The 15,499-nt window shown below is 53.0% G+C and overlaps 5 protein-coding genes across 5 annotated transcripts; 3 read left to right on the top strand and 2 right to left on the bottom strand.

The window, feature by feature from the left end:
* Positions 1 to 253: 253 nt before the first annotated feature.
* N7443_002536 (putative C6 transcription factor QutA) lies at positions 254 to 3,073 on the bottom strand (the record flags this gene model as incomplete). The annotated part of the gene is made up of 2 exons (XM_056882592.1): positions 254 to 446; positions 498 to 3,073. The coding sequence occupies 2 exons, from the start codon at positions 3,071 to 3,073 to the stop codon at positions 254 to 256; spliced, it is 2,769 nt and encodes a 922-aa protein (XP_056744433.1).
* A 752-nt stretch (positions 3,074 to 3,825) lies between these two features.
* Positions 3,826 to 6,575, top strand: N7443_002535 (putative quinate pathway repressor protein QutR; the record flags this gene model as incomplete). Its single annotated transcript, XM_056882591.1, has 2 exons — positions 3,826 to 6,273; positions 6,324 to 6,575. The coding sequence occupies 2 exons, from the start codon at positions 3,826 to 3,828 to the stop codon at positions 6,573 to 6,575; spliced, it is 2,700 nt and encodes an 899-aa protein (XP_056744432.1).
* Positions 6,576 to 8,942: 2,367 nt separating this feature from the next.
* Positions 8,943 to 12,297, top strand: N7443_002534 (uncharacterized protein; the record flags this gene model as incomplete). Its single annotated transcript, XM_056882590.1, has 4 exons — positions 8,943 to 9,051; positions 9,102 to 9,605; positions 9,662 to 11,644; positions 11,702 to 12,297. 4 exons carry the CDS (start codon positions 8,943 to 8,945, stop codon positions 12,295 to 12,297), a joined length of 3,192 nt encoding a protein of 1,063 aa, XP_056744431.1.
* A 672-nt stretch (positions 12,298 to 12,969) lies between these two features.
* Positions 12,970 to 14,365, top strand: N7443_002533 (H(+)-transporting V1 sector ATPase subunit C; the record flags this gene model as incomplete). Its single annotated transcript, XM_056882589.1, has 4 exons — positions 12,970 to 13,270; positions 13,327 to 13,421; positions 13,482 to 14,114; positions 14,177 to 14,365. 4 exons carry the CDS (start codon positions 12,970 to 12,972, stop codon positions 14,363 to 14,365), a joined length of 1,218 nt encoding a protein of 405 aa, XP_056744430.1.
* Positions 14,366 to 14,655: 290 nt separating this feature from the next.
* Positions 14,656 to 15,378, bottom strand: N7443_002532 (adenylyl-sulfate kinase; the record flags this gene model as incomplete). Its single annotated transcript, XM_056882588.1, has 2 exons — positions 14,656 to 15,280; positions 15,371 to 15,378. The coding sequence occupies 2 exons, from the start codon at positions 15,376 to 15,378 to the stop codon at positions 14,656 to 14,658; spliced, it is 633 nt and encodes a 210-aa protein (XP_056744429.1).
* Positions 15,379 to 15,499: the final 121 nt, after the last annotated feature.

Here is a 15,499-nt window from a genome sequence, read left to right as displayed (position 1 = left end):
GCTAAATGAATACATTATGATTTCCGTACATTTTGAGGTTCCATCAAAGGAACTAAATATGGTATCATAGTCATGGTATGATATTGAAGATTCCTGGAGCGTATCCAAATCTCCACCATCTGGATTTCAAACGAGTACGCGGATAAGATCCGGTGCTCCAGAAAAACCTTGCAACATGAGGCGCTGACCCGCAGCTAAGAACCTCAAGAAAGAAAACCCAAGTCAATTGACAGCAATGCCCAATTTGCTGATCTCATCGCTTCGGCGTCCCTGATATATCAAGAGGCTGCGACTCTCTCCCTACACCAGTAGATTGGCTCCCTGGCATTTGTTGCGTTTGTGCGAGCAGGAAGGGTTCGATTTGACTTGAGAATGAGTACACTTCCGGTACGCCCGAGTCAGAGACGAAGCCGAGGTTCTGCATGAACTCGGATGAGTTATCGGCCCTATAGATTTGGTTAAAATGGTTCGATCAACAAGGAAAGAGGCACACTCACTTTTCGGCACCGTCCAACGACGCCAGCTCGTCAAACAAGGCATCCAAATCTGGAGCAATCCGCTGCTGTCGCCGCGGCTGCCCGTAGCCATCCATGTCGACGAAGGGACCGAGGCCGAGTGAAGGGTCTTGATACGCCGGGGGATATTGCCCCCCAGGAAATTGGTGAGCGAGTTCGGGAATCATTCCAGGCCCGTTGTGAGGTTTGGAGGGAGCCGGTGTAGACTGGCGGAGTCCGCTGGACATGCCGTTGTCTAATTGACTTGGCTGTGCTGAGACTTCGGAGGCACCACCGACGGTGGTCAGAGATGGGGTGGGTGTTTGCAGTAAGGAAGACCCATCGTCAATATGGGAAGGACCTCTGAGCCAAGGTGTGGGGAGGAAAGGGTCGGATGTCGAGGGATGTGAAGTGTTAGGAAGGTGGCCTTCTGCTGGAGGTCGAGGATCGGTTGTTCCCGGCATTAGATGCTGCATGGTCTGGTCTTCAACCGGGGTGATATTTGGTGGGTGTAATGATATTGGAGAAGCAGCCGCCCCCATGTTCCTCTGGAACGCGCTTTGTGACGTATTTGGCCGATCTGGCATAGACCAGAGCTGCCCAAGGTGGGATGAGAAGGACTGTATTTTGTTACGAACGCCCAGTTCAATGTCTGAAACAGCATCACGCGGAGAAAGCCGTGGTAGACAGTAGTTGAGCATCATGCCAAACGTCGGAATAGTCGCAGAGAAGCTGTAGGTCTCCATGTATATCTGAAGCAATTGTAAAAGCCGTTTTGCGCTTTCAATAGCACGTGTTTTGTGAGGCATTCCCGGGATGTTCTGGTCGATTTCACGAGCTGCGACCTGCAGACTTAACGCGGAAGCGATGCCTTGGTACGTCATCTCAAGTCCGAAGATATGAGGCGAGCCTAGCTTGATGGGACGGCTTTGAAAGTCAATCCGATAGCTTTTTGGAAGGGCCGAAGCCCAACGTTGTAACTGTACCTCCAAGGACTCCAGCTGCGACCGAGAAACCGTTGGGTCTTGCTTCAGGAAGCAGAGATCATTCAAGATGGAAACCAGGGAAACAAGTCGGTTAAATGTGCTAAGCGCATGAAGTGGTCCACGTTGCATGGAAGCCCTGGCTGACTGCGTTGGCCGCAGCCCCGTCTGATCTTCCCACGGATGCCACTCCTCCAGTCCGTCTTCATTGATGAGACCTACCCTGGACAAATCGTCTTTTCGAAGAGATGGGCATTGTGACGTCTGCTCGGCAATGAGAGTTTCGAGGACAAAGCAACCCAGAAATACATGCTTGGCTCGTCCAACCTGTTTCTCTTGTTCGGGAGACCTTGACGGTGTCCCCGAGAAAGACAATTGATCAAGGCCCAGGGTGAGAGCAACACGAACGGCATGGCCGACAAGCATCCAAGCCGCAGTCCATTCTTGCTGGCCAAACTTAATGAGAGATAAAATTAACAAGGCTTGGACGTGTCCGACTTCATATGGGCCAACCTCGGAAGGGATTAGATTCCTCGCGGTGTTGTATAATTGTAACGGATTGATTCTGTTGGACTGACCATCCATGCCCCCAACGGAGTTGATGGAAGCGTCTTGGAGAGAGGCGAGGGTCAATACAGCCCATAGGGCGGCATGGTCCCCAGAGCCGGGTGCAGTGCGAGACATGTACACATCGCCCTCGGTGTATTGGAATGCCGTTCGGAGTATGTCGTGTTTTTCGAGGATGGGAAACCAGCATTGAGTATACGAGAAATAAATATCGAGAAGCGGCCATGCATTATAAGGGAGTTGAAGGGGAGAGCTTGTTGAAATCATTCGTGGATCTTCGGGATTGAAGGCAATGGCGAGCGAGGGGTCAAATTCGTCCGACGTTGACGTTTGAACACCACATTCTCTAGTGCGGTACCCAGGCCTTGAAGCCGAGCCGATCATCGATGCACGGGATGGTGACATGCCCGCCGTAAGTGAAGTTTCACGCTGTTCCAATCCTTCCGGGATTTGCCATTCCAAGGCCTCGGAGGAAGCAAGAATGCCATCAATATCGAGGGGTGTGTCTCCATCACCATATGCCTGGAAAAGGCGCTCCCTCTCCTCCTCAGGTTGCTCCAGCACTACTAGAATCCGCTCAATATCTCTCAATACCGTGCTATTCTTGAAGGAAGACAGCAGTGTATCCGATCCTTCGGCTTCTTTGCCCATCGTGGCCAGGTGACTTGGGAGATTGATAGATCGTATTAAGGCGCGCATCACATCTTCGCTACCTTGAATCTTCTGGAAGACCAGCCCCCACAGCAACTCGAGTGATCGAATATAGCCTGTCGGAAGACCGCGTTTCTTGGGATTGGCCTTGTACGTACAGGGTCGGCTCAGCGATGCACATGTCGAACACACGGGCTGGACCCCGTCACATTTATCTTTCTTGGAGCGACAGCTGTCGCATGCCCGGGACACACGCTGTCGCTTGGGTTGGGCGGACAGATCGTCCGCCGGATTGGACTTGCCATCGTCATCAGGGTCGGTCCATCGACGTTTGGATTTTCCGCCTACCCCGGGGCCTTGGCGAGACTCGGAGCTCATGCTGCTTCAATCGGCGATCCACTTGGCGGTTCGAAGCGCATGCTCCTGCAACACAGTCGCACGGGAGACGAATCTTTTGCCGACAAAGCGTAGGCCACGGGCGTTCTACGCCATGAATATCCACCCCACTGCAGAGAAGGACCGTGCGGGTGATTTGTGAGATAGACGTGATGGATGAATAAAGAAAGGGTTTCGCACAGAGAGAGAAGACTGCGCAACCGAAGTCGCTAGGTGTCGCTAGGTCGCGAGGTGGACAGGATTCTCGTTCCGGGGAAGGATACCGGATACACGCTAGCGGTGAGCCACTCGTCGTAAGGCAAAATGTAATATGGGGTCGGTGCTGACAACACACTCACACCACGACCAATTGAGTATAAAGTCAAGCTTGTAGAGCGATCGCGTGATAATATCCGGGCTCACGAATCTAATTTTTCTTTCCTTACTTCTCTGCTCGCAATAGCCGACGGGCGCGTGCATAGACGAGCAGGTACCCCGCGGGGAACACCGCATTGCCGGCAGAGCGCTTGTCCGCCCCTGTAATGTTACGGTTACGCGTGTGACAGAGACTTTTGCCGTCTCCCCGCAAAAACTGGGATTTCTCCGCCTTTACCTAATTCATCATCCTTAGCTTCTTTTAGCCCTGTCTCCATATCCCACCCACATCCCACATCTCCCATATTCGACCATCCCTCCCCTTTCAACATTTGTGGCTATGGCCTTCAGGTCTACGTCGGGTTAACTTTTATGACATCATGTCCATCCTGGTGCGGCCACCCAAACGCAAATTGCAGGAACCAGACGAGGGGCCGAGGAAACATAGCGCGGCTTCGTCATGGTCCCCCGGATTTCGATCGCTTCCTGTGTCCCGGCGGGCCAGTGAGCAGAGGGAGGCAGGAGACTCTCATATCTCATCAGCATCATTGCGAGAGTTGCACTCCAACCGCGCATCACCGGTCCTTTACGATAATGGACCTCTACACACTCCGCGCCAGTTCAGCCCCAAGGCGTCTGTTGTCCTCATCGGAATCCGAGGAACTGGGAAATCTAGCTTGGCAGTGATCTTGGCCGCAACGACCGGTCGGCGGCTCATCGATGCTGACCGGTATTTCCACCAAATGGCCGGCTGCTCTCGTGCCGTGTTCAAGAAAGACAATGACCACGCCGTATACCGACAACAGGAAGCGCGAATCTTCGAGTCCATGTTATCTGACCACCAGGAAGACTGCGTGATTGCATGTGGTGCTGGATCCATGGAACGTAGTGGCCAGCAACTCCTCCGAGAATTTGCGCAAACGCATCCCGTTATTCACGTCACCCGCGACCCCGAGAGCATTCAATCCTACCTCAAAGCCTGGGATACGCAGAAAGTGCGCCACTTTCTAGAGCTGTCAGGACCAATCTATCGAAGCTGCTCGAATCTCGAGTTTTTCAACCTCTCCGAGACCGCCAACCGCGAATCCATTGCCAAGGATGGCCACGATCACTCGCCCGGGCCTAGAGATCAGAGATCTCAAACGCCCACGCCCTTTTTGACATTGAAGCGAGTTCAGCGGGATTTCCTAAGATTCATTGCTTTTGTTGTTGGTGATAGCACCGAGCTGAGTCGTCAACACGCTTCATTCCCGTTAACATTACTGCCTGTGGAGACGAGACAATTTACGTCAGCGGTTTCGGTCCCATTCTCCGTGCTCTGCGAAAAAGACCTGGATATTGAAGAGCTTGAATTCACTGTCGATGCATTCGAGTTGAAGATTGACGTGGCCAGTCCTTCAGATATGGGTGCTGACTCCAACCTAGCGGATCGGATCAGCCAGGTAGTGTCTACGCTTCGGCGCAACATCATTGTGCCTCTGATGTACCATGTCGAAAGCTTCATTACACCTCGAAGATCTCGCTCGCCTGCTCCGGCGTCGCGGACTGCAGATGAATCCTACTTGAATCTGCTCCGACACGGATTGCGACTTGCCCCAGGTTTTCTCACGGTGGATCTGACCCGCGATGACAATATCATCTCTCAAGTTGTCAGCGCCAGAGGAACAACCAAAATTGTCGGTCACTTTGAAACCTTCCATCCCATCGCTGGCGGCTGGGACGGAGACGAGTACATGAAATTATACGAGCGTGCGAAGAAACTCGGATGCAACGTGGTGCGCTTCTGTCAGCCGGCGGAGACACTAGAAGATAATAATGCAGTGCAACGATTCCGACACCGCATTGAAAGTCTCCCAGGTCCTCAATTACCTTTAATTGCCTATAACACGGGACCTCTCGGACGTGTGTCCCGCTGTTTTAACCCCATCTTGACCCCCGTCACACATCCCTCCCTCATCACCGAAAGCCCAACCCAATTAATTCCTACTATCACTGCCCGCCATGCCCAAGAAGCCCTCTTCAGCACCTTTGCTCTGGACCCGATGCAATTTTTTGTCTTCGGTGCCAATGTCACCTACAGTATGTCGCCCGCTATGCACAACACCGCTTTCAAGCTCTGTGGGATGCCCCATCACTACTCTATTTTCCAATCACCTACCCTCCGTGGATTGAACGAGCTCGTCGAAAATCAATTCTTCGGCGGGTCCAGTGTCAGTCTTCCCTACAAGACCGAAGTCATCCCTCTCCTCCACTCGATGTCTCCACACGCCCGGGCCATTGGTGCCGTCAACACTTTGATTCCTATCCGAAGCCACGAGGACTCTAATGACCCCCGTCTTTCCCAAGAATCATCAGTCTTTATCCAGAAGTGCCGCGCCGGCCCAATCAAGGGCATCCATGGTGACAACACCGATTGGATTGGAATCTGCAATTGTATCCGCCGAGGTCTATCACCCGCAAATGCAGTCCGCCCCTCAACCACCGGCCTCGTTATCGGATCTGGTGGTATGGCTCGTGCCGCCATCTACTCGATGATTCACCTGGGCGTGCAAAACATCTTCGTCTACAATCGAACTCTCGCAAATGCAGAGAAGCTGGCCCAGCATTACAACCGACAGGACCTCTTCGCCAACGAACGAATGGCCGCCGATGGTCGCCCGAGAGTCAGCACTCTGAGCTCGCTGGATGAGCCATGGCCAGCTGAATATAAACAACCAACCGTTGTCGTATCGGGTATCCCAGCCCATAGTATCGGCGGAGCCCCAGCACCTAATTTCAACGTGCCCACGCAGTGGCTGGAGAGCCCAACGGGAGGCGTCGTTGTTGATGTAAGTTTTATCTCGGTCCCATTACAAGCTTGTGCTGACATAACCTCCAGCTCGCATACAAACCCCTCAATACGCCACTGATGAAACAGATACGCGCTCTATCCCACCGCGGCTGGGTTGCATTGGACGGTCTAGACGTTCTCCCCGAGCAAGGCTTCGCCCAATTTGAACTCTTCACAGGCCGCCGTGCCCCACGCCGACTTATGCGGAAGATCGTCCTCCAGGAATACGAGGATGACGAGGGACACGATAGCAGTGCGATCCGCGATAGACTACAGCACCTGGATGGCCAGCCTACTTGAACACCTCCGGCGCAGCATGTCGGTACAGGTTTCCATGCTAGCTGTGGGCCCCGCAGAGATCTGCAGCCAAGCTCACCTACTAGTGCGATATGGGCTCCAGTGCCCAAGCTCCGCTTGAAATACTCCTGACCTGTCTATTGAAGGCTAATTTGAGAGCGGATGGCCCGTGGCACCCCGCTTGCAACTACGATCGACGCCGAGGGGCCCCATATTCGGGGTTTGATACAGGTATACGATCCAGTCCACCTGGAAGCCGGATCTTTCCGTGGGTTGATGGTGGTGGACATAATTTCAGAAAGCGCTGTTTCGCTCCATATGTAGATTTTTACGAATTGAATGTCTGATGTCAGTCTCCAGTATCAAGTATAACGTAGTCCGGAACAAATTCCCAATCCCAATATCATCTGCGGCTCGGTGTCGCGTGTCAAGCGGATTTTGACTGGGACCGATTCCAAATAGCCTCCACACCAAGTTGTATTTTCTGTCTGAAACGTGGTGGATCCTAAAGCCCCGACCGTGGAGTTGTTGGCGTGAAGGAAATGTTTTTCGGCACGCCTGTGAAACAAGCCGTCCGTAGCCACGCGGGGTATGTCTTTTTCTTGTTGCTTTCTTCGGCTGTTTGGCTGAGTTGCTCGGCACAATGACTGGAACTGGCTATTGGTTGCAATATGATGCAAGGGTCCTAGGGTGGGATGTGCTTGAAACATCGGGGATACTGGGTGGGAGTTGAAGGTGTGTCCAAGACAGCTAAGGAGATATTATTAGTAGGTCCAATCAGGCGGTCATAAGTATCGATCTGAGTATAATCCAGAGACAAGTGCTGAATATATTGGAGTGAAATATATGCTTGAAAAGACGTTCAATACAATGCACGGGGGTTTTAGAAGGCAAGTCAACGCTAGGGGAATATGATCCAGCGTTCTTGGATCGTATCCAATGAATCTCAGGGGTCCGATCTGAAGTTCAGATCGGAACGTGCAGGGGTGTAGACCGGGATGGCTTCTAGACCAGGCAAGGTTTCCACGTGATACGGCAGGCGTTTCAGGATGCTGAAACACGGCCTGAGCTAGTTGGCCAGGGGAAGGGGGCTATATCTGGGCGTGTCTGCCGTCAAAGCCATAGTAGGGGGCCCGAACTCCCGCGATCATCACAAGGCTGACCGCTGACTGCTGACTGCTGACAGCCAACAGCGAACTGCTGCAAATACATTCAGGGGGAGAGGCTGAAGCAGCGAATGACGAACGGTTCAGGGCCATTGTTTTGAGACTGACGAGCCGTTCCATGGATGATGGGGCCCGGCATTTCTTTTGTTTTGGATCGAGAGTCCAGGTCCAGGTCCAGGTCCAAGTAAAGAAGTACCGTACTTTCCGATCTTCCCGTATTGATCCTCCACAAGGAATGCGATAATCCCACTTATTGCAATATCAGGGGCTGTGAAGATCCGATTGGACCGTGCATAGCTCCTGGGCAGCAATGCGGCCCGCACGGTGTCAAGTATCCACGTAGACCGGGATGAAAAAGAAAGAAGAGACAAGAGAAAGCGAATGCGAAAGAGAAAGAGGACTGCGTAAATGAAGGGTGTGTAAAGTGCATGGAAAGTGCAGTGACTTTCCCGTTCCAGATTTGGCTGCCACTTCATCTCGGCCTCCTTTCCTCCCCCCCTCCACACACCCCCTACCTGAACACCTCATTTCTTTTTTTCTTAATTTCGTCTTTTATCTTTTTTCTTTGTCTTTTGGTACACTGCGCGACTTCACGATCAAGTCTATCTACATCGTCAATCGTTAATCCCAACTCCAAAATCATCCACTCTCCAGAGCCTCGCCCGCGAGGGGCAAACCCTCCCCCCAGTTTACTCGCCTGGAGCGCTTGTCACAACACCCGCGCCTATCTACCTGAAACGTCGTGTATCACTGTGAGCTGGAGCAGCCTGGTATGTGGCATACCTTTCTTCCCATGAGATTATGGTCTCCGGTTATTTCAGCCTGAACCGTCCTGTCATTAAGCCCTCAGCCCTCAGCTCAGCTGTCCGAGGCTGAGGACACCAGTGGCTTATTACCCGTTTATACCGGATCATGGTTCCCTGCGTTAATGCCTCAGCAGCCTTGCTTCAGCCACTCGTCTTTCTTTCAGCCCCCTGTCGCATCCCCCCTCCGCTCTAGCGCAACCACCGCGAACCTTCTAAAACACGCAGTCGCTCTATCTCTGTCTCTGTCTCTGTCTCGAATAGACCGTGAACGCATGTCCGCGCAACGCGTGTGCTCCCCTCCGCGCCTTTGACTCACCTAAAACTTTTCTGATCTGCGGCGTTCGCTTCCCCGCTCGCCGGACACCGTAACGACTTGGTGATCTAATTGAGGTTTCACAATGGAGTCCCCGGCCCTACACCCGGAGTCTCCTATGGAGCAGGAGGACATCCCCTACCCGTGTATGGGCTGTGGAGAGATTCTGGAGGAAGGGAAAGCTTTCGAGCTTTGTATGTTTCCCCACACTGGCTCTGGTGTAGCTGTGCTAACCCCTCTAAAGCTGGACAGAGATGGCACATCGATTGTTTCCGATGCAGCACTTGTAATTGTCTCCTAGACTCCGATGCGCACCTTCTCCTCCTCGGCGACGGCTCCCTGATTTGTAGTTCATGCACCTACAGCTGCAACTCGTGCGGCAACAAGATCGAAGACTTGGCTATTTTGACCGGTGATCAGGCATTCTGCGCGCAGTGCTTCCGGTGTCGAAACTGCAAAAGAAAAATTGAGAACCTACGCTATGCTCGTACATCGCAGGGGATATTCTGTATGGACTGTCATGAGTCTTTAATGCAAAGACGACGGAAGAAAAAGGCAACGGCAGCGGCTCGAAAACCGGGAGCGAAATTGGATAAATCCTTGCCTTCGCTGCCCCCAAGCATGGAAGAGACCCAATCGATCGATGAGTCTCCCAGTGAGGTGTATGTGGAGGCTGCTGATATCCAGATAGCTGGACCGGATAGTTCTGCAGACCGGGAAAGCTTTCCGACACGAGAGTCCGCCACAGGTAAGGAAGGCACAACCAATCTATGGAAGATCAAGACTGATAGTATTTCCACGCAGACAATCTCCTCCTTCCCTCTAGTACCTACCGAAGCAGTCGTCACATGGGTTCACAACGTGACAATAATAACACCCAAAACAACAACGAGGCGGACGGGGGCGGAGAGCTCTTGATTCCTCTCGCTTTTGATCCCTCAGAAAGCCAGCGATCGTCTTCGCGCAGACAGTCACAACTCATTCAAGAGCCTCCTCGTGACTACTTTAACCAGCTGCGATCTGGAGATTCCTCAATTCGAACATCTCGTGACGGCCGCGACTATTCCATAGAGCCTCCGTCTCGCACTTCCTCGGAACATCCTTCCCCTCATATTGCATACCAAGAGAAAGGATACGAGCGGGGGGAGGACTCCTATCGACGTGATATGGACGGTGACGGACCGACCAAGACATTTGCGCCGGGTGTTGAATCCAGACTTGGGAAGACGGAATCTGACCGCAGCTCTCGGTCTGATCTGCCATTGGCGATGAGAGAGACCAGCGCCTTCTCAGGTGCAACGAGCCCAGAGAGCAGCAGGTCCAAGGACACTGCCAACGATACGACTCGATCGATGCCTCTCGAGAGTGTTACATCCGTCCCCTCACGCCCTTCAAACGACCTACGCAGACTTCACGAACATGACTCCGTGAACTCTTCACGTTCTCAGCAGTCTGCATACCCACCAAGGCGCGGCGACTCGCTTGAGAAAGGACCCCGTCCAATTCCCCGGAAAGAGGTTGGCTCATCGCCCAACTCCTCCGCTTATGGCTCGCCTACGTTGCCCAACATCGGGTTTGAACAGCCGAAGCAGCTTACCTCTCTCGATACACGGGACGGCGCAGACTCGCCTTCCATTCCACAGTACAAGGGGGGCAGTGAATTTTCTGCCGATGAAGATTTGGCTCGCCTCATGAGCGAGGATGGAACCAGCGACTCCTTCATGCGCCGCATGTCAAGCTCCATTCGACATGGCCGAAGCCACAGCGAGAAGAGCATTCGGACCGGAAGGGAAGGCAAGAACCCCAGATCTCCAGCGAGCATTACTGGTACGGAGATTGCCAGTCCCACCACCAGCATTTCTCAGGCTGAGGAGATTGCTTGGCTTCGCGCTGAACTGCGCAAGGAACGCCAACGCTCGGCAGAGATGGAGGGTACTATTCGCGCTACTGTGGATGTTAAGAAGGTCAACACTGAGCTCTCTGAGAAGCGGTCTACCATGGTTGTGCTTGATGCGCAGAGAGAGATCGTTCTGCGGGAACTCACCGTTCTCACTGATCACCTTGAGGCAGAGAAGCGCGGTGCAGCTGGTGGACCCTTGGATCTTGGAAAGCTTTCAAACCATGTATTGCGAGAGCTCGCCGAAGCTATCCACAAGCTCAAGGAGTCATATGCGCCTCAGATCGAAGAACTCATCCAGCAGCGTAATGAACTTCATGAGGAGCTTGCCACCATGACCCGTCAGAAGGAGAAGACGTTCCAGGAATTCGAACAGCTGTCATCCAAGAACGCCCAGTTGGCTGAACTGAATAATCAATTGGTGCATCAGATTCAGGAATTGTACAAGGTGAATTCGGATGGCCAGCGCGGTTCAAACGGTCTTGGGATTGTTCAGAACAAGGAGAAATCTATGGCATCGGTCGAGACCATGAAGCCCGCTGCTCATGACTTCCCGCCGTCGATTTCTCATGCCCATATCGCGGACGATGTCGAGACTACTACAGCCACGGCTACAATTGTCCCTGGTCCTCATGTTGTCAGCATCCGCAAGGGACAACCTCGTAAGTTCAACTGGAAGAAGGGGGGTCAGAACGTTGCGAAGGGTGTGAAGGGTCTCAAGGGAGCCTTCATGTCCAGCGAAGCTGAGGCTGCCGGTGGTCTGCCTCGCTCGCAGACTCAAGACCCGAGTCGCCAGGGCTTCGGGTTCTTTGGAAACCAGAGAAACAAGCAGGGAGGCAAGATGTCGCAGGCCGACAGCGTGCCCGCGTTGGCTGAGGCTGCAAGTGGTGGTAAATTTTCTATCCACTCTATTTCTTCTCATCACACTCAACTGACTATCTCTTCAGGTCTCTTTGGTACCGATCTCGAGGCACGTATGGAGCATGAGAAGAGTATTATCCCCGCAATTGTCACCCGGTGTATCCAAGAAGTCGAACTTCGCGGCATGGATATGGAAGGTATCTACCGCAAGTCCGGTGCCGCCTCAGCGATCCAAGGTATTCGAGATGGTTTCGAGCGCAATCCGTTTGACTATGACATTTCGGATCCCGACCTCGATATTCATGCTGTTACGTCCGCTCTCAAGCAATACTTCCGCAAGCTCCCTATGCCTTTGATCACATACGATGTGTACGAGACGATCATCGATTCTGCGGAAGTCTCTAGCGTGCCTGGGCGGGTGGAGCTTCTCCAGAGAAATCTAGGAGAGTTGCCACGTGTGCATCGTGATGTTCTCGAATTCCTTGTTTTCCACCTCAGGCGTGTTGTTGAACGTCAGGAGGAGAATCTGATGACCAGTCAGAACGTCGCTGTCGTCTTTGCTCCGACCATCATGCGGCCCGAGAGCCTGGCCCGCGAGATGACCGACGTACAGAAGAAGAACGATATCCTCAAGTTCCTGGTGGATAATTGCCAGGATATTTTCATGGGCATGCAAGGCTAGACTTGTTTCCGACAGTTCCTTTACTTTCTACTTTTTATTCTTTCCCTTCGAGTTCATTTTCTGTTTGGCGCTCTTCTTGTACAGATACCAACCCTTCTCTTTGGTCATTTGTCGTGCGTTCATCTTCTTTCTCGCACACTCCTCCCTACCTCTCTGTTCACGATCAGCGCTGCACGCTCGATACAGATACCCTATCATGTCGTCTTTTCCCCTTTGTCGCTGATTCCCCCTACATATGCCGCAGGTTCGAAGCTAGTCAATCCCTCGAGCCTTTACGGTCTTGCTCATCGCCTTGTCGGTGTCCATAGGGGATCATAATATTTTTTCTTGTAGCCGTGGCTGTTGGTTCATGTAAGAGTGGCCTTTTGTCTTGTATTGAGCGAGCATTGGATCGAGTCTCTAGCGTTATGCATCTTCCGCGGGCCGAATAACGACCTGTGTAGGATGAGCTCTCCGATACATTCAATTATGAAAATCAATTTTAGCCCGACAATATTCGACCCTGGTATAATGTAGTGCTCAAGGCAGCGTACTCCGTTCTAGACGTTCCAGGTGTGTCCCGCACCTACCATCCAACCATCGACCATCGCCGACCGCCTACGTCGTCTCAGCTCCCGAGCTCCGTAAACTGTCCACCTCACATCTGCCCGCCTCCAGGGCTCCTCATACATCATGTCCAAGCCAAGCCAGTACCTCCTCATCTCCCTCCCCTCCTCCATCGTCCCCTCGCACCACCGCGACGACGCCCTCGAAGCCGTCTCCGTCACCGTCTCTCCCGACAATGGCTCCGTGGCCTCCTTCCCGATCCCCGAGTTCAAGATCGGCACACTAGATGCGCTCGTCCAGCAGGCTGACGAGCTGGCTAAGCTTGAAGGCCAGTGCCAGGCTGTCGTGGGCAAGGTCGGCGATGCGTTGAAGAATATCCTTGAGGGAGACGAGGCGCAGATTGAGCGCATGAAGGTCGTCAATGATAGTAAGCTTCCCCGCTACGATCTCTCCAGACGGAATGTACGTACTGACGATTCACAGAGCCGGTTGACCAGTATCTTCGCACCTTCCAGTGGAATAAGGTCAAGTACCGTGCGGACAAGTCGCTCGCCGAGTTGATTGATCTTCTGCAGAAGGTGGGTTCACCCAAACACTACGAATTCCCGGAGGGAGCTCATTACTGACATTCTTTCCAGGAGGGTGCCAGCATCGACAACGACATCCGCTTCAAATACTCCCAATATAACCAGGTTAAGAACACGCTGGCGACCCTGCAGCGGAAACAAACGTCCGGGTTCCCTCCTCACTTACCCCAAGCACAACTAACAGCATACAGAGGAAACCTCTCCACAAAATCGCTCGCCTCAATCATCGACCCCCGCTCTATTGTTCAAGACTCCGAGTTCATCGAAACACACCTCGTCGCCGTCCCCTCGCAGCAAGTAAAGGATTTCCTGAAGACCTACGAAACCATCACGGCAATGGTCGTCCCCCGCTCCGCCCAATTAGTCGCCGAGGACAGCGAATTCTCGCTGTACGCCGTGACGACGTTCAAGAAGCACAGCGTGGAGTTCGTGCACAAGGCCCGCGAGCAGAAGTGGATCCCGCGCGACTTCAAGTACGTTGAGGGTGGCAAGGAGGAGGAGGCGAAGGAGGTCGAGCGTGTTGGTGGCGACGAGCGCAAGCTCTGGGGGGAGACGTTGCGTCTTGGTCGCACGGCTTGGAGCGAGGCTGTTATGGTCTGGATCCATGTGTTGGTCCTGCGGGTGTTTGTTGAGACGGTGTTGCGGTATGGATTGCCTTTGGACTTTGTCTGTGGCTTGATTCGGGTATGATACTGTTTGGTGTGAATTGTTCTAACTGGAATGTGTCGCTAATTTGTGCTTTGCAGGCTCCTACTACCAAGCAGGCGGATCGTGCAAAGAAGAACCTTGAGGATAAGTACTCTTACCTGGCTGGCAATGCCTTTGGGCGTGACAAGAAGGGCCGTGTCAAGCGGGATGACCCCAATGAGATGCATGGTGCTGAGAGTAATGCGGAGTACACGCCATACGTGTTCTACGAATTCGAGTTCAACTAAGATGCGGGCAGTCGGCAGGTCGTTGCGTACATATACCAAGCTAGGGTACATCGAGCACAAACTTAGCATTGGATTTTTGTTGGAATATATTCTCTTGCCCCGGTGGTTTCTTTCTACTGAATACACTCTGTTGCCGTTTCCATACCTAGAAAGGGTGTCCAATGGATGAATATCAAAACGATCTATATTTGTTCAATGTTCGGATATACACAGCGCCTTGTAAACTCATTTCAACATCTATACCGTTGTACAACGACATTGCTTTTCACTTGCAAAAACCATGGAGCTATTTACTCTTGCTTAGGGAGGTAACCCTGGGAGTCAAGGTAAGCGATGATCTGCTTAACAGCATCCTTGACGGGCAGGTCAACATTCTTAATGTAGACCTCGGGCTTCTCAGGCGCCTCATAGGGAGCCGAGATACCAGTGAACTCCTTAATGACACCCTCACGAGCCTTCTTGTACAGACCCTTAGGATCACGCTGCTCAGCAACCTCGACGGGAACATCAATGTGGACCTCGACGAAAGGCAGACCGGTGGTCTCGCCGGGCGGGGGGACCTCGTGCAGCTTGCGGGCAGTGTCGCGGTCCTTCTGGTACGGGGAGATGAAAGAGGTGATGGCAATGGAGCACGAGTCGGCGAACAGCTTGGCGACCTCGGCGATACGGCGAATGTTCTCGTTGCGGTCGGCTTCGCTGAAGCCAAGGTCCTTGTTCAGACCGAAGCGGATGTTGTCACCGTCCAGGCGGTAGGCGTGCACGCCGCGGTTGCGGAGGAGCTGGTGCTCCAGCTCGACGGCAATGGTGGACTTGCCGGAGGCTGAGAGACCGGTCAACCAGATCGTCAGACCTTGCTGGTTGCGCAAGGTGCTGCGCTCGGTCTTGGTCAGGGCGGGGGCGTGGAAGGTGATGTTGCTAGGCGGGGTCAGTTTTAGTTCTGGGATTGTTTTTTTTGCCCTCTGCATCATGCATCGTGCAAGGGAAATATGGGCTCAATTGACATACGTGGCCATTGTGAAGGTGTGTGTGGTTGAGGAAAGAAGAAAGGGAGGAGGGGCAAAGAGACGGTGAAACGGGCCGCGTAAGAGTAAGAGCGGAAACGAGCGCTGATCGCGGGGGGTCTAATCTTGGCGG

Source organism: Penicillium atrosanguineum (genome assembly GCF_028827265.1).
Source record: "Penicillium atrosanguineum strain IBT 20685 chromosome Unknown utg000002l_segment0_segment0, whole genome shotgun sequence".
Classification (NCBI taxonomy): Eukaryota; Fungi; Ascomycota; class Eurotiomycetes; order Eurotiales; family Aspergillaceae; genus Penicillium; species Penicillium atrosanguineum.
The sequence above is the reverse complement of the archived record's forward strand: the minus strand, read 5'-3'. Positions and strand labels throughout refer to the sequence as shown.